Source organism: Pogoniulus pusillus, chromosome 20 (assembly GCF_015220805.1).
Source record: "Pogoniulus pusillus isolate bPogPus1 chromosome 20, bPogPus1.pri, whole genome shotgun sequence".
NCBI classification, from domain to species: domain Eukaryota; kingdom Metazoa; phylum Chordata; class Aves; order Piciformes; family Lybiidae; genus Pogoniulus; species Pogoniulus pusillus.
Window position 1 is genome coordinate 17098152 of NC_087283.1, and position 18630 is coordinate 17116781.

The 18630-nt window shown below is 38.2% G+C and overlaps 1 protein-coding gene across 3 annotated transcripts in view; it reads left to right on the forward strand.

The window, feature by feature from the left end:
• The window catches only part of CHD9 (chromodomain helicase DNA binding protein 9), an 86880-nt gene extending 70999 nt beyond the window's left edge, over positions 1-15881 (forward strand). For all 3 annotated transcript variants that reach the window (XM_064160372.1, XM_064160373.1, XM_064160374.1), the window contains 12 exons: positions 16-58; positions 213-432; positions 557-759; positions 993-1901; positions 4142-4305; positions 5694-5966; positions 6818-6986; positions 7922-8061; positions 8566-8787; positions 9413-9541; positions 11511-11615; positions 12435-15881. In XM_064160372.1, coding sequence (XP_064016442.1) covers positions 16-58; positions 213-432; positions 557-759; positions 993-1901; positions 4142-4305; positions 5694-5966; positions 6818-6986; positions 7922-8061; positions 8566-8787; positions 9413-9541; positions 11511-11615; positions 12435-13301 — 3444 coding nt within the window. In that variant the 3' untranslated portion in view covers positions 13302-15881. The remainder of the gene's footprint in view (positions 1-15; positions 59-212; positions 433-556; positions 760-992; positions 1902-4141; positions 4306-5693; positions 5967-6817; positions 6987-7921; positions 8062-8565; positions 8788-9412; positions 9542-11510; positions 11616-12434) is intronic.
• Positions 15882-18630: the final 2749 nt, after the last annotated feature.

The following is an 18630-nucleotide window of genomic DNA, read 5'->3' on the forward strand; positions in this document are numbered from 1 at the left end:
TATGCTTTTCCACAGGATGATGCTTCATCCCCAGGTGATCTAGTAATAGCAGATGGAGGTAAATATATAACAATTAAAATCTATTTTTTTATGTTTTTTTTAATTGTTTTCCTTACTCTTAGCTGAAATGTGTTTAAACTGACTAGTGTTGAACCACAGGCACCAGCAATGATTGATGTCTTCATTTTACCTGTGACTTCATTTTCATGTAGATGGACAAATGATGGAAGGAGATAAAGTCTACTGGCCCACTCAGTCTGCCTTAACAACGCGCCTTCGTCGCCTCATAACAGCTTATCAGAGGACAAGTAAAAATAGGCAGGCCCAGCAGATCCAGCCAGCATTCCCAATACAAACCAATATGATGCAGCCTCCATATGAAGAAGCTGCTCTAAATCCAAAGATGGCTGCAAAGATTGAAAGACAGCAAAGGTATGTTCTCCATGCAAATAGACTTTTAATGCATCCTGATATTAAAAATATTGTGAAAGTAATAGTAGTTTGCTGTGCGAAACAGTGAAAAGAATGACAGAACTTGCTTCTTTTTCTTTTTGAGATGGACAAGAAGGGAAGAAGCTGACTTTTATAGAGTTGTGTCCACGTTTGGAGTGGTGTTTGATCCTGAAAGGGGGCGATTTGATTGGACCAAATTCAGAGCAATGGCTAGGCTGCATAAGAAAACAGACGAGAGCTTAGAGAAATACTTGTATGCCTTTATGTCAATGTGTCGGAGAGTCTGTCGTCTCCCCTCAAAAGAAGGTGGGTGCATGTATTCTTGCTTTTAATTTCTGTTGCCAGTGCTTATCTTGAGAAATTTTTTTGTGTGTTCTGAACTAGAAGTGGGGAAGAGCAAGGTAAAGAAATGTTTGAAATGGGAAGCTTGTGATGCAGAGACATAAGTTAACTGATTAAAGCCATCTGCTTCTAGTATCATTTTATAGTGGTGGGGATTTTTTTTTTCAGATTCTCATCTTTGTTTTGTTTTAATACAGAACTGGTAGACCCAAACATTTTTATCCAGCCTATAACAGAGGAACGTGCTTCTCGGACTTTGTATCGCATTGAGCTCCTAAGGAAAGTGCGAGAACAGGCTCTCAGACACCCGCAGCTGTTCGATCGACTAAAGCTATGCCAGCCAAACTCAGACTTGCCTGTCTGGTGGGAGTGTGGGACACATGACAGGGATTTGCTTATTGGAGCTGCTAAACATGGAGTTAGCAGGACAGATTATCATATTCTTCGTGATCCCGAACTCTCATTTATGTCTGCCCAGAGGAATTATAATCAAAACAAAGTGGCACTCTCAAGGACTTCTACTCCACTCTTGCATCAGTACCAGATGGCATTATCTGCTTCTCCTCTTACACCTCAGTCAAGATTATCAGATGCTAAAATGAATGCTTTTGAGGACACAAAAACTAAAAATGAACATCTGAAAGAGGACCCTCAGTCTTCTGAAGAGGAGTCTATGTCTATAGAGGAGGCACAGACAATAATGAAATCTGAACCTCTGAGCCCGAAAAATGGCCCACCAATGCAAAATACAGACCACAAACCTAGTGTGAAGACTGAAACAGACAGGCGCATGGTGGCAGCAAGGACAGAGCCTCTGACTCCAAACCCAGCTTCAAAAAAAACAAGAGTCAGTAAAAGAGGATCTGACTCGAGCTCTGACTCAGACTCTGACTCAGATAGATCATCCTGTTCTTCCAGGTCATCTTCTTCATCCTCTTCGTCTTCCTCGTCTTGTTCACATTCTCGATCAGGCTCTAGCTCTTCATCGTCTTCATCTTGTTCTTCAGCATCGTCATCCTCATCCTCATCGTCTTCCTCATCCTCGTCGTCATCATCATCATCGTCTGAAGAGAGTGATAGTGATGAAGAGGAGGCACAGAAACGTGGTATGTGTGTAGTCTTTTTCCTGCAGTATAACTCCGTAACTTTTAAATATGCTTATTCATAATGGAAAAATGTCAGAAAAGGGTATTGCATCTCTTGAAAATCAACTTAAGTAAACTTATATGCTTGATTCTTCAAGTGAGTCAGGAGTATTTCAGAGATACAGCATTTTCTTTGCTTCATATCAGTGCCTCGGATTAGGTACTTGGGATTTGTTCACTCCCTGAGCAAGCTTGCTGTGCATGTGGTGCATGTCTGGAAGAAGAGTTGAATGGCCAATGCTTTATGGGAGGATATATTGTGTGTGTATATCCTACTACTGTTTCTTTTTTTTCCCAAATAGATTCTTTTGGTTTCCCTTGTTCGTTTTTCCACTCTTGATCATCTGTCTTTGTAGCTTCATCATTGTGCTTTCATGAAATCTGCAAGCTTCCTTCTGGCCAGTATAAACTGGAAGAGTATTTTAAGCTGCCTTTTCTTGTAAGCTGGAGGTGGCCAAGCAGCATACTTGCTCTGCCAGGTTTCAAACATCTGAAAATATGTACCTGCTTAGGGAAGGCTGAAATGGTTACAGAGCATGGGACCAAAGAACAGAAAGACATTTGAAAGCTTTCAAGTAGCACAAATCTCTGATTAATGATACAAAATTTTAACTAAATTTATTATTGAATGTATTCCTTATTTTGATACTGTGAAATGTTCTCTACTCATGTGTTCCATTAGAGCTCAGTATGGAAATGTTTTCACATTCTGTCTGAGGGCAAATGGTAACAGAAAAAGGAAGAGGGTGAATTCAGGCAGTGATATTAGTGCAGAAATGAATAGGCTTTTTTTTGGTCCATGTTGAGGAGGCACTTCTTTATGGTGAGGGTGATGGAGCACTGCAACAGGCTGCCCAGAGAGGCTGTGGTGTCTCCTTTGGACTCTTTGAAAACCCACCTGGATGCACTCCTGTGCAGCCTGCCCTGGATGATTTTGCTGTGGCAGCAGGGTTGGACTTCATTTCTGGAGGTCCATTCCAACCCCTAACATTCTGTGATTCTGTGAAAGGACAAACAGAAGCTACAGGGATCCTTTACTGGGAAAAAATATTTCTGGAAAAGTGAAATGCTGCTTTAACAAAATGATTAAGATGCTGTTGCCTTTAGCAATGAAAGGACCTTTTCAGAGGAAACAGTTGTCTGTAAACATAAAAACATTGAGAGAAAGACATGCTTATATGACATAAATATTTAGGTTTAGATGGTGGATACCATAACATGTGCTACAAGTCCAAATATTAGGCTTGCTTTCTGCCAGCTCAGTCTGTTTAGGCAAGTAATTGTGCCATGCTCAGATGGCAGATATTGTAAATCAGTCAGCCTTTCTTTTTGTGGCTATTTTGCTATAAGTTGGTGTTGAAGAGCTTGGTGAAGGCTGGGAAATTCTCTTAACTTCATCTGCATTTCAGTTTTCAGTGTGGTGTGTTTTTGGTGTGTTGTACAATGGTCATGGACCTTTGGCATACTTCTTATATTTGAAAGGCTTTTTTCAAATGAGTTGTATAAAATGACTCAATACAAATGCAAATTATACAGAGTTGTCCCTCAATACTCTTACTCCTGCTGCTATAGTATGTACCTTTTTAGGCAGCACCCTTGTCATAGTAGTGAAAGCAAAAGTAAAATAATAAAGCAAAGTATAAGGAATTTGGAGAGCACACTGAAAAGATACTGAGAAGAAATCCTCTGTGATTAGAACTGAAGCAATTAAGTGATGCACATGATGAGTATGTGTTCAATACATGGGATGTGCAGCATTCCATCCAGTAAATGATATGAGGTGTTCTGGGTTTGTAGTTTTTTTCAAGTAGTATTGCAGTAGCTTTGCCACTGGTAAGTTCTGGGTTTAGACACCTTCCCTTTCAATTCATTCCTCTATTTTGGTGCATGTTGGCTTACAAAGGAACTAGGATACAATAAGGGAGGACTGTCTGTCAGATTGCTCTGCAGCACGTCTATTTTCAGTTAGCTACGTTTGGCATGTTAGGCTCTTGAGACATTGACAGGAATACACCTGGAATTTACATGCATAGAGAAGGTGCAGCAGTCATTTTGAGACCCCTAACAGATGAATTCTTTGGTTTAACTTTGTGTTTGGACTTTCTGTAAGCATTATTTTGCATGTTTTGTTCACCTGAACCTCTTAAAATGAGTGTTTAACTTCTTTACAATACCGAATGACATTAGTCATTTTTATTTAGCGGAAGGAACCCCGCACATAAAAGCATATGATGAAGAGAGTGTAGCTTCCCTGAGTACTACACAAGATGAGACACAAGACAGTTTCCAGATGAACAATGGGACACCAAATTCCAGTTATCTCCTACAAGGTGGATACATGTTGGCTGCATCCTACTGGCCTAAGGTAAGTTTATTCTACTACTTTGAAACCAGAGTTGGGCTGTGACGTTTGTACTCAGAGATGTTAAAATCGTAGCGCTGAGTTGTGAAGGGATCTTGGAGAAAAAAAAAAGCCAAAACCAAAAAAACCCAGAATTTTGTTCATAGTAAATTTACAGAGCTGTATCTGTAGAAGATAGAATGTTCACATAGGTAACAACTTGAAAGGAAGTACATTTAAGATGAAAATGAGATCATTTATCAGATATTTGGATCATTTTAAGTCTGAGAGGAATTGTATAGAATAGTCCAAAAGAATGTAAAAAAAAAAAAAAAGTGGAGCAATGTTTTAACATGTTTACTCTGTTGCTATGCATATGGTATACAAAAAAAGACTCTGACATTTTTATTAAAAAACAACAAAACCTCTCACAAAATCCAGTTGAAAATTCTCTTTCTGTGGAATAGGCATGAGTTCCAAATCAGCATAAAAATTCAGACCCAGATCACAGTCTTGTAGTGAAGAAAAAGGAGACCACAAGGGTGATGACAGACGGAAAATGCGTGTAGGACCTGAACTTCAGGAGCTTTTACTTCTTGTTATGCTTGCTCCTGGAAGATGCACTTAAATCTAACTACTCTTTTTTTTTTTTTTTTAATGTGCATTCTGAGAAGGGGAGCATAGTAACTTCCATGTCATGGGTGCCTGACAGATGGTGAAAAATGACAGAATGTACAAAATCACACTTCAGTTGTAGGGAATGATCTTGAGCTTGACAAACAATATTGACTTTACAAAGCAGGTAATTTTGGTGTTCACATATCTGACAAATAATTGCACTCTGAAATTACCAGAAAACCTGCAGTCTGCATCTACTTATTTGCGTTTATTGAGAGTCAAGATCCATGTATTATGCAGGTGTGTCAAGTCACATCTGTGTTCAGTGTCTAGGGAATGAGAATGACAAATAATATGCTTTCAGAAGCTGAAATGTGATGAGAATAGAAGTCTGTAGATTTAGTTTTCTAAATGCTGTTTGCCAGATATGTTTATGGTCCTACTCACAGCTTCAGACCCTGCTACCAAAAAACCCAAGCCAGACCTATGAGTACTACCTTAGTAGTTATCATATATGCCTTCTAAAAACCAGTGAGATGTGTTTGAAGCATTTGCAAGCCCTGGACCCAGTATTGGTAAGGGAGACTGCACATTTGTTTTACAGGTGGTGAAATTAAGTCCAGAGGCGGCTTTCTCAAACTTTCACGAGAGTATTGGTGCAAATCCAAGCACTTAGAAATCTTCTAAGACTAAGTTCAGTGATGAAAAATGTGGTTGTTTCTCTTCTTTTTGGAATTAGAAGATAATGCAGGATTGAAAAATACTAACATGAAAATATTTTCTCCTGCTTTTAGGATCGAGTTATGATTAATCGACTTGACAGTATTTGTCAAACAGTGTTGAAAGGTAAATGGCCCTCAGCAAGAAGGAGCTATGACAGCAACGCAGTGGCATCTTTCTACACAACCAAGCTTCTGGATAGCCCAGGTGCAGCTGCAGATTACAGTGAACCCAGCGCACCAGCACCCCCTCTTGCAGGTGTTAAAGAAGAATACGACCAGTCGCCACAGATGTCAAAGGTGAAGAAGCATGTACGAGAAAAGGAGTTTACAGTGAAAATCAATGACGTATGTTTATTTTTATTGCCCTAGGACCTGATTGCGATTGCGGTGTGCGGCATGCTTTACCTGCAAGTGGCTGCCTGCTCTCACTCTCACTTCCTTCACACACTTGTTTGTGGGTATTTGGGTCTGCTGCTTCTGGGCATTGAGTGTTTGGGGTTTGGGTTTGGTTTCTGGGTGTTTTTTGGGGGGAGGGGTTTTGTTCGGTTGGCTTTGGTTTTAATTTGCATTAGCCACTGGGAGGAATCACTGTTACTTCTCTTCCTGAATTGAAACATTGTCGTTCTGGTGCTTCTTCAGCCAGCCTATTTTGTGCTATTTGTAAGAAACCTGGGTACTAAAAAAAAAAGGTATTTCTGTCATTTGGCTTTAAAAAAAAAAAAACACCTTTCAGCATGTCCTATCCAGCAAGTGCTTTATGATTTCATGCTCTTGTAGAGAATTATAGGTAGCTTGCCCAGTTTTAATGCAGAAACCTTTTTCATACAAACATTTTCTTTTCAACCATTTTTCTTAATAGTTTAAGACTTGTTTGTATACATAAAAATGTATGAAATCTTCCACTTCTAATTTGGTTTGGCGTTTCTTTAGGACTGGTTTAGGGAGGTAGAGAGCTGTGCTGTGTCCAGGTTTTTCACTGAAGAGAACAGATAATTTAAAATTCATTGAAGCAGTCCCATGAAATTTCTGTTCAGAGTTAGTTATGTGGAGGAAACCCAAGATTTGTTATAAGCTCTAATACAGTGTTTTCATTCTTCCTTAACTCTTCTGGAGTAACTGTATGTAACAGTCCTGATTATCAAGTAGTCAGTTCTGCTTCAGAAGAGACTCTTCTAATCCTGGCATTTATTTAACAGGAAGGTGGTTTGAAATTGACTTTTCAGAAGCAGGGGCTATCTCAGAAAAGGCCATTTGAAAGCGAGGAAGGTGTATTGGGACAGCAGCAATACCTGGCTCGGCTACGTGAACTCCAGAATGCTTCAGAAACCAGCCTTGTTAACTTCCCAAAATCACTTCCCAAATCAGGTACTTGAAATTAAATCTCATCTTCTGGGTTCTTCTGTTGATCCCCACTTAGAGGCAGTGGAGAGAAATGTTTGTGGTTATGTATGTTCTAAACTGCAGTCTGGAGAAATGCTTTCCAGTATGTTAGGGAAACTGGAGAACTAAGTTGAGACATGAGAATGTCAGTTACTGTAACATTCATGTATTAGGAAGATGCCATTACACATCATAAACACCCTCATAAGAAAATTTAAATCTTTTTAAGGGCATCACTCTACACTGACATTGATCCATTTAACTCAGAACTTACTGAGCCTAGTTTGTGAGTAAAGATGATGAGTTTTACACCCCTGTCAGTTTGCACTCTTCATAGAAAGAACCAACTTTTGGTTTGTAATCAAAAGCTTAGAGCTTATTTTCACAAAAACCAAGAGTAAGTGTACACTGACAAATAAAAGTTACCCCAAAGTAAGCAGTTAATATTTGAATTAGAATATGTAGAATTGGGTGCTTGATTTAGGCTATCTTCTGATTCACTGACCTCACAGTTCACTGACAGGGCATACATGTGTGGATGAGAATGTTTCTTTTTAAAGAAATACTGCACTTTGCTTGCATTTTGTATTCCCCTGTTCTTTTGCAAGATATGACAAAAGTCTACATTGAAACGTGTCTGTAGGCACATCTGCCTCTGTGTGTGTTATGTCCTGTACACATTTATTTGGGGGGGATAGGCAGCACTAATAGAAGATTTTGATAGTACAGTGGTTTTTCACAGCCTGATTTTTATAGTGTTTTTAACAGCTGTAAAACCATAGGCATTTTTTGTTAGATCTTACACGTAGAAATTATATGCACTTGCACTGTTTCAGGTAGTTTTCTTTCCTGTTTTTATTCAGACCTTTTTTGTGGAAAAACAGCTCAAGCATCTGACACTTTATTGAATTATTAATTAGGTACTTCCAGTCACATAACAGCCAGTGCCAATGGAGTCATAGTTGACAGTCAGCCTGTAGTGAAAAAGAGAAGAGGAAGAAGGAAGAATGTGGAGGGAGTTGATGTCCTTTTTCTAAACAGAAATAAACAACTAAATCATGTAAGTAAACTTTGATTGTTTAAAACATAAGGTCCAAGTTGATGGTAATCTTTTAACTGAGCATAAACAGCTGTCAGCATAAACAAAAATCTTCCATTACTCAGAAGTGTTGGATTTAGCATTTTTTTTCTGAAACTGTTCATTGACAGTTTATGATCACATGAAGAAGTAGAGTTTTGCTAAATATTAGATACACACAATATTTATAACTCTATTTTAAAAGCAAGTTTAATTCTAGTTTTGAATTGTAGTTATCAAATATTTTTATGTTAAAATGTTATTTGACCTAGCAACACTGACATCCTTTCCTGTAACATCAGTTACAGAACCTGATTGTACAGAGACTTAAGGGCAGTTACCTATCGCATGAGTAATCTAGCTAAGCCCTTGAGTGTGTACAAAATGATCTGCAGGACTCTGTCCTTCACTGTATCACACATGAAATTACTTTGGTGGCATTTTTTTCCTGTGGAGATTTTAGTGAAATGTTTTGAATTTTTTCAGGTTAATCCAGGTATTAACTCCTGTCAAGCTGCTGCAGGAATAAACCCAGCACTCACTTACACGCAGTCCCAAGGTGTGCTTGATGCGGAGAGTCCAGTTCCTGTTATTAACCTAAAAGATGGAACAAGGCTTGCAGGTGATGATGCACCCAAAAGAAAAGATTTAGAAAGGTGGCTTAAAGAACATCCTGGATATGTTGAAGATTCAGGAGCTTGTATTCCTGTGAGTATTCCTTTCAGCTCTGCTTTAGATAGTAACATATTTCTCATCTTTTATTTTCTTTAGATTTGTATTCTGTCTTACATGGAATTATTCATTTTTCTGTTTTGTTTAGGGAAAGGAAAATGCCCATTTCTTCATACATAAAGTCCTTTTCGCTCACAAATGTAGTTGCTAAGAAAAGCAATACTTAAGAAAGGCACTTGATTTTGGTCTAATTTCACCAAAGATTAAAAAAAATATCTAAGATACAAAACCTTGTCATACAGTGATATAGATGATGGGAGCTGAAAATGTGTGACTTGAACTGAACGTTTTAGTGATGCGCAAGAAGATGAAAAAACAGGTTTTATCTTTAAAGCTGTTAAAATACAGAACAGTAGCAACATTCCTGGCAGTTAAAGCATTTGAAAACTGAAATATTATTAAAACAATGGGCAGAGGTATCCGAGAGAGCTTTGTGCTAGGCTGATTATGTGATTAGTAAAACAGTATCGCTATTAAAATATTTCTGAAAACGAAGATGACTTCAGATGAATGCCTGATTCAAGAGAATGCATAGGTGCCTTACAAATAGTAAAATGGTTGTATCAGGAAGATAATTGGCTTTTAAATTCCTGTGTAACAGCGGATGCAGCTGCATGACGGGAGACCCAAGCAAAAGAGACACCGGTGTCGAAACCCGAATAAACTGGATGTTAATAGCTTGACTGGTGAAGAGCGTGTCCAGCTTATAAACAGAAGAAATGCAAGAAAGGTATTTGTAATACTCTTCCCATTCTGATGGTCTCCAAATGAAAAGTTAGCTGAAATGAGCTCTGTGCACTAACTACACCTCCTAAAATACTGTGAGCAAATGAACAGGCTTTAGTTTAAGGTTTTAGCAGAGAACAAGAAACAATTGACAATCTTCTAGTAAATGTTTTTCCACTACAAAACTATGTAAGCTATGGCTAGAAACCAACCCTGTGATGAAGTCTGGATGGAACTGAACACTCTGTGTATTGCAGTATTTGTGCCACTGGCTAATACGGAGTCATGGCCACTGAAATAGGTGATGTTCTAATCCAAGCAGCAACATTCTCACAAGTTCTCCATTTTATATACATCTTCTCATGACTACTTGACGTGATTAAAATCATATCGGTAGTGCATCCTGTGTAGACACTTGTCCATTAGAATTGCTTAACTCCTTTGTACTGGATTATTTTGCATTTTCCTTTTTTCATTTCTCTGACAGTTGACCCTTGTAGTTCACCAGTGTATGTCTGTTATGAGTTGCACTGCCAGGTTAAACAGTTGTGTAACAGGAGAACAAAAGGAGAAAATAAGTTCTTCTATAAAATCCCTACAGTGGAAGATGGGAGACCAGGTGCCGAGTTACAGTTTTTGGAGAAATGATCAATGTTTGGGAAAGGTATCATGCATTTAAATAGCCTTTGGGGAAAGTTGAAAGGCAGTATTCAGGAAAAGCACACAGAAGGTGATTGTTTATTGAATGGATTTGGATAGATGCATGAGATGTCTTTGAATGTCAGTGTAGTACTAGGGCAGCAGTCCAGTGGGAGTTCTTCAGGGTATTGTGACAATACACAGAGCATTTTCTCTTGCGATACAGCTGACTTCTCTGTTGTTAGAGAGAGGTTGCAAGGAAAGCAGGAATTCTTTTTTATGGTGCTATATTAAGGTCACAAGCTTTGTGCATCTGTAGAGGAGTGTGGGGCAGAATTTGAGAGTCTTTAATCTCTGCAGTGCATTGAAACAGCAGCTCTGTAGAGGAACCTAGTCTCTAGAAAAGCAGACCCTTGGCTGCTCTACAATAAGCCATGCCCTGAGAAATCTCTTAAAAGGTAATGATCAAGGAATGAGTGATTTAGTCTGTGCTTTGTGTAGAAGCCTGTGTTTTCATGATGATTTTTTACTCTTAATAAATTCCCACACTATAGTTGAGACTGCTACTTTATTTGGTTTCACATTCATAACCCATCCCAAACTTCTCTACATCATAAAAACCCTGTCTCATTATGTTTTGTAGTTCAATAATACATTTAATAGCGGTGTGTGAGGGGACCAGAAGTTTACAGAGGAAACTGAGCAGACACTACAGTTCTTTTACCCTTCTTTCTTTAATTTCTACTGTCTTTTTTGATCCAACTAATACTTCTGATTAATGTGAAAGTATTTTTCTGTTACATGGTTTTATCAGACCACGCTAAGCTATCTTAGCAGCCTTTACTGCATGAAAAGCTATACAAACAATTTCACAAGAGAAGCAGAGCCTCTTAACAGAAGATTTTTTTGGTACAAATTGGCTGAGATACTGTAGCAGTGCTTCACTGGATAAAGGTGAAATTTAACACGATTGTTATTACAGCCTTCTTAGTAATACCTGGACTACTGTTCTCCTCTGGTTATGTGGTTGCTCTTATACTCATTGCACGTTCAGATAAGCTCTGATGTTAAACATCTGTAGGAATGTCAAATATTGAAATTGCCAAGTAGGAGTTTAACAGATGATTTTGAGTTCAGCAGATGTAGAACTTACCAAGAGTTTCACGTACACCAGCAGGAGTTGGCCAAAAGATACCTTGTACCCATTGACTACTTGAAATGAGAATATGCGTTGTTCTATATGAAAGATGAAAATGAAGCAGTGTCAGATAAGGATGTTGCTGCCTTCTTATTGAATGAGAAGTACTTCCTGACTTCTGTCTTCTGTTTTTCAGGTCGGGGGTGCATTTGCTCCCCCACTGAAAGATTTGTGCAGGTTCTTGAAAGAAAACCCAGAGTACGGAGTGGCTCCTGAGTGGGGAGATGTCGTAAAACAGTCTGTGAGTATTTGCAGAATAAGATAATCATGGTGTGAAATATATCTTAAAAACAAATGTGCCAAAATGGGATTAGACTGCAGTCAAGGTATAAACAATAGAATTACTTTCAGAATTCAGTGGTTATCCACAGGACAGCAAAACAGAGCATGGGTTCTGAACTTCTCTGATTGTATGATGCTAGTTTAATTTAGAGATACTTGCTGGTGAAGAGAAGACTTTAAATGTGGAGGTGAGTAATAGTTGATCTTTCAGTTTACCATTCTGTAAGAGGAATTTTCAAGACAGTGTATCTCAGAGAATATTAATGACTATTGCAGTTCTTTATTCATCATTAGGTAGGAGGGCTTACAGAACTGAAGTAACAACCGTGCAAGCGCTGAAAAAGGTGGTGAAATAGGAGGACATGAAACAGGCACCAGCAATAACAAAAAGTTCCACGTGCAATTGCACATTTAACTTCAAATTGAGTCTCTTTTTAAATTGTTAAATTATTGCAATGTGGCAATACTGCAAAGCACTTCTGGCTTAGGTACTAAGATTGTTGCTGGTATTAACTATATTTGGCTTGATCCGCAAACAGACCTTTAAGGATGAGGTAGTGGAGGGTCTGAGAAGAGACCTGCATAGCCTTTAGACATTTGAGCTGTGATAGCAGATTAACCACAAATTTCCAGTGAGCTGCCTAGAGATCAAGCTACTGTGCTAACATACAAGAATAATCTTTGACACTGTTACTTTGCACTGGGGTCTTTTGTTTGCTTTTACTTCTGCTTCTCTAAGCTCTCAACACTCTGAAAGTCCCCAATGTGTCTGTTGCAGGGATTTCTTCCAGAGGGTATGTTTGACCGTATTCTCACTGGACCTGTTGTGCGGGAGGAAGTAAGCCGGAGAGGAAGGCGCCCCAAAAGTGAGATTGCCAAGGCAACAGCGGCTGCAGCAGCAGCAGCCACCGCTGCCAGCGTGTCAGTTAACCCTCTGCTGGCTAACGGCCTGCTGCCGGGAGTGGATCTGCCGAGTCTTCAGGCCTTACAACAAAACCTGCAAAACCTGCAGTCGCTGCAAGTAACAGCAGGGTTAATGGGAATGCCAGCTGGCCTAACTACTGGAGGAGAAGCTAAGAACATGGCTGCCATGTTCCCCATGCTGCTGTCAGGGATGGCTGGATTACCAAACTTGCTGGGCATGGGAGGACTTCTGACAAAGTCTACAGAATCTGTTTCAGAGGAAAAAAAGGGAAGCGATTCAAAGGAGGCAGATGCAAAGAAAGAAAGGACAGAAGACCAAAATACAGATACTGGTGGTGAAAACTCTGTTTCAAGTTCTCCTTCAACATCCTCTGCTGCTGCAGCTGCCAGTCCTCTCTCTCTTAACCCATTACTTTTGTCCAACATACTTTACCCAGGGATGCTTCTCACTCCAGGCCTTAATCTTCATATCCCAGCTTTGTCTCAGTCTAATATTTTTGATGTACAGAACAGTGAAAGCAATGACACAGGCTCAGCTAAGCCCACAGAAGAAAAGGAGGAAATTTCTAGGGTTAGAGATCAGGAAGACAAAGGGGGAACAGAGCCAAGCTCTCACAATGAAAACAGCACAGATGAGGGTTCAGAGAAAGCAGATGCTTCATCTGGATCTGATAGTACATCATCTTCATCTGAGGATTCAGATTCTAGTGATGAAGACTGACCCCAGACTCTGCACTTAAATTATGAACTGATTTTGAATTTATTCTTTAATTATTTTGTTGTAAATAACCTAGTGTTGAGTGCATCAATGATTTACTGACCGAACATTTCAGTATTTGTTTAGAAGTGCAAACTGCTTTCAGAGACATTTTGCATGTAATATTTCTTGAAGTTCATAAGTTTCTGAACTTGTATGTACTATCAAATACACAATGGTGTAAAATTGCAACAAAAGGCATTATAATTTTGTTGGGGGGTTAATTTTATGAAAATAATGCTCAAGTAAGAGCTGTATATTTAATATATTTGCAGTGAACACAGAATACTTTATGCATATTATTGATTTAATTTGAATATAGTTTTACAGCCTCCTTGACACTTATAATTTACAGATCAAAACTCAGCAATAATTTGGGCAGCTAATGAATGTCATGAAAGCTGTAGAATCTACATCACCATCCATTGCTTTAATTACATGAAAATGCTCTAGTGTTGTGATGCACTGCTGTTTCCAATTCAGGTACAAGTGTGTTTAAAAAGAGAAATTTTTCCCAATCAGCCAATTAAACTGGCTACCTGTTACCTCAGCTGAGTTAGTTTAGGAAGTTTACATTGGTTTCTATTACTTGTTTTCAGGTTTTGTTTTGTTTTCTAAAGACATCCTGTATATCATGTTAAAATCTGAGTTATGTGAGATATGACTGTTGATTTCGGTTTGGTTTTCTTTTCCCTCTTTTCACAGCTGTTCCCTTTGACAGCAGTAAGGGGAAATTAAAGCAAGAACTGTCATATCTCACGCTACTTGGCACCATGTAGATCTATTTAGTTTACACCTTGCAAAGTTTTGGGCTCCCTCTGCAGAATTCAAAGTCCCAAAATGAGGAGTAGTTTCCCCAAGACTCGGAAGAGGCAAAGTGTCAGAAAGTGCCACTGAAAAGACCTTTCAACACTGCATACTTCATGTAAAATTTGTTTGTTTGCTTTGTTCGTGTAGATTTCTATTTGTGTTTTATGTCATAAAGCCTCCTGGAGTTACCAGTTAATAATGGTAAATTAAGTCTAGATAGGTTTGAACTCCTTTTGAGTTTAAACTTCTCTGCAGATCTAAATCTGACTAAACATAAAATATTACTCCAAATCATTATTGGGATATCACTTCATATATTATGCTGAGTTACCCACTAAAGAAAAAGCACTTTGAATAGTAAGGAAGACAGATTTTTCCTAGAAACCACAGTAACAGGGCATAAGGCCTAAGTCCAAATCCTAAGAATCCCTTACTATATAAAAGTCATCTAATATTTGATGTGTGATATGATTCCTCCTCCTTCTTAAGCTGCTATTACTCTGACACAGTCAAGGCCCAGATTGACATTTACAGAAGTTGTGAACTGTCTGAGACTTCAGCTGACCTTGGTTACATTGTTTGCAGTCCAAGAATAGGCAAGTGTTAAGAGAAAACAGATACAGGTACTAGTAGAAGTCATTGAAAAAGCTTTACAAAGGGATAAATTTAAAAATAAACAAAAACTGTATATTTTGATATAGTTCTGTTGCTTGCTTGTACAGTAAAACAACTGTGTTGTTTTTTATCAAGAACTTTACCAATGAAATCTAAGTTTCTATGTGCAAAATAACTAGCCCCATGATTAGAAGCAGTATTATCTGTAATTACACAAGCACCATTTGGATTGTGCTGGTTACATATTTTCCCAAGTAGTATTCTGATTTTTGGCCCTTCATGCAGTGTCTTAGCAATAGTAAAAATTTAAAACTGCCAAGAGAAGGGGGTAGCAATTCTTCATCATGGAAAAAAAAATCAATTCGTACTGAATATTTTGCCCTTCATAATATAGCACTTTTATTTAACTAGGATGCATCTATGAAATAGCCAAAGTTTTACAAACAGTTAACAACTTAGTTTGATGATGGAGTATGTCAACAATAGCATCACTTCCCACCCTTACCCCACAAAACAAATCCTAAATCTTGTGGCTAAAACCTAATTTATATCAGATATATGAAATAAAGTATTTTCCTAATTATGGTCAAGTGAGTTTGGTTACCATTCTAGTGATTCTTTCTATGTAATAAGGCAATTACAGTTTCAAGTAATGAAGGCTGGTGTAGACTTGAACATAATATATTGAGTTTATTTTTAATCAGTTTGAACCAGAAGGGGAAAAAAATGTCCCACTATCAGCTATAAACTATATGCAAATAAGGTTGTATAAAGTTAAGGGTTATAAGGAAACCTCAGTAGAATTACACTAATACTGAAGTTAAAAGGATATCCAAGGTGATGATAAAGTGTGTGTTGGTAGTTACTAAAAGAACCTTAGCTGTTATTGCCTTGTATTTCTATCCCTTGTTTCAGGCTTCATGATGCAAGTCTTAGTCCAGGTTTTTTTTGGACATTTGCAATATTTGCCAGTTGTGTTCTGTGTAGTCTGAATTTGCTTTCTGTAGTTGAACAAGCGTCTTAAAAAGTCATTTGTAATTTATTGAATTACTTTCTATGATGTTCTATAGAGCAAATGGAAGTTTAATTATTTTTTATTAAACATATTCTTTGACTACCCATGATGTCGGCCTCAGTATGTGAAAACAGTGCCATCTGTGCATGGATTTAAACGTGTATCATTCAGAAGCAAAAGTTAGGTCTCAGTGTTAAGCTCAAAAATGGAAATTATGCTTAAGAATATGGTATCTATTGCTGCCAGTCTGAACATTGGCTGCAGATCACAATCACCTTTTCTGAAATCGGTACATAGGTGATAAAAATGCACATATGTGTTCTGTTCTCATGTTCTCCCTCTTCCTTTTTTATGGCACTTGGAACTCCTACAGAATCCCTAATACTCTAAACAATTATTAGTATTGGAAAACTGTCACAGGTTTTTGAAACAGGGAAAATATGTTGTAATCTTGGAATCCAATCCTGGTAGTCTGTGAATTAAAATATAACTAGATTATTTTTCAGTACAGCTATTTCCAAGGAACAGGTGATGTAGGCACAGCATTGGTGTTTAATTTCTTGGACTCCTTTGTGCTTTTTTTAAAATAGTTTCTGGATCTGAATATTACATAAGATAATATCATCATGTCCCATGGCAATTTACATGCCTTTTTTCTTCTGTCTTGTTTCTGAGAAGGTTATTTCTGCCACGTTATTTAGTACTGTTTCATTTACCTATCTGTTTCTCTAAGGCAGTACTGATGCACCATGGAAATAGATGTTTACTTTCTAATGTCTAAACTGTAGCAAGATGAAGCATGTCTGGTATCCATGCTTAATACAAAGACATCTGCAGCATAGCATTAGATGGAATTATTTGTGATGTGAAAGTTATTAATAGTTGTATAGAGAGTTTCCTGATGTAGATATACCTTCAACATAAGCACGCCATATCAGAGTAAAGCGGGATTTACTCTGCTGTAGTTGACTAGCACTGCACTTTTTACATCTGTGCTCTCCTGGGACACCATGTTACTCTGCTGCCTGCAGAGGAAACTAATTGTCCTGGTGTGGCTTTGGGAGTTTACAAAATAATTCTTCTGGCTTATCTAAATGGCTCTAATGTTCTACAGCCAGGCAGCTTTGTTTCTTTGCCACATCTGGAGGAAGAGAAACTGAAGATAACAGCTTTCCATAACTAAACAGTAAGAAAATCTTGATCACTTTTAAACTAATGACGTTTAAAATTAATAAAGATACTACAAGGACTTCTGGTTAAATGTATCCTGATGACCAAGGGAAGTTTCAGTTAATGTTTCTCTGAGGAAAAATATTATTGTAGGAGAAACCCTTTTATAGCTGTTAGTAATTAAGTACATTGGAGAGCTGTTAGAAAATATTAACAATACACACAGAGGAAGTATGTTGAAATGCATTATAACTCCTGTGGTGCCAGTAAATTATGTCATTTGTTACAGTTCCAAGCTGACAAATTATAAACAATATTCTGATGATTATATTTCAGTTTTTAATTCAGCGTTTTGGGAACACAGTTCAGTGAGAAATACGAAAGAAGTAAGGAAAATTTTCCACAAGATACGGTGGATTTTAAGCCTTGAAATGGAGAAGTAAGCACAGGTAAGCGTCTCCCAAAACACCTTGACTTACCTAATTTAATTTTTATCTTCAATTTAGAATATTTCCTACTCTGGCTAGCCAACATCCAGATTGAGTTGTTAAAAAAATGAACTACTTAGCATTAATGAAACTACAGTCTTTCTCTGCTTAAGAAGAGACAGGGACATTTTCAGATTGGACAAGTTAAGGCTATGATTTATGTTGTGGAGGTGGTGGGTTTTTTTTTTATGCTTGTAGAAGGAAAGAAGGAAAGGGCCATTCAGAGAATTTTGTCATAAAGTTGTACAGCAAAATGAGGACTTTCCCCTTGTTTCTTTGTCATCTTCAACTGTGAGTGAGAATCCCGAGAGTGCAAAATTCTTTTAAGGTCCTTTCCAGCCCAACCATTCTGTGAATCTATCCATCCTAATATTGTGGAGGGGTAAGGGTGTTACTGTTGTTCATCCAAAGAATTTTGAAGCAGTAGATGAATAGTAAAGTACTGTAACAAGGTATTGCTGCATTTTACTTCAGCAAATGCTGTCAACCCAGCCAAACAGAAAAGCCCTGCTGTGTTACAGACTTCTGGGTGGCAGAGAGCATCCTGTCAGTGCACTGTGCACCTCAAAGCAGCTGCTGCCTCACTGCAAAGTGTTTAAAAAAAACTACAAAACCAACCAGAGAGGTAGACATGGGACAGAGCCTAACCATCAGTTTTTAACGTTTTGGTGAAATAGGCAAGACCCTCAGTTTGTCCTGGCAGGCTGAGGGGCTGTGGACCTTGCTGCTGTCCCCATCTTCCAGCTCAGGCTTTCTACTGCTATCAGGTGTCCTCGGTGCTGGGTAAATAGATGCATGCTCCTGTCGTGGATAAAAGTTCGTTTGTTTTGACATCTGTTTTTCTCCTCTGAAGCTCTCCTTGTTGGTTTTGAAATACTAGTAGTACAAAAGCAAACAGGCATTGTTAGTAAATGACTTCTAATCAAGTATAGCTTGTTTACTGATCTCTTCAGTCATGTATTCTTGCTCCAGGACTGACCTTTCCTTAAGGTGTGTTTTTAGGAGTCTCCTCTTCTGCTCTGTGGGGCCTTTATACTAGGACCCATCACTGCCTTTCTAGTGTTTCCCCCATAGAATGGTGTTCTCTGTTCACTGGCAGCTACTGGACAGCCACTTAGAAGTGGTTAAGTAATTCAACCACAAAGTGACTGTTAGTTTGTGGGTTCGTATTGAAATGATTTTACTTTCTAACTGC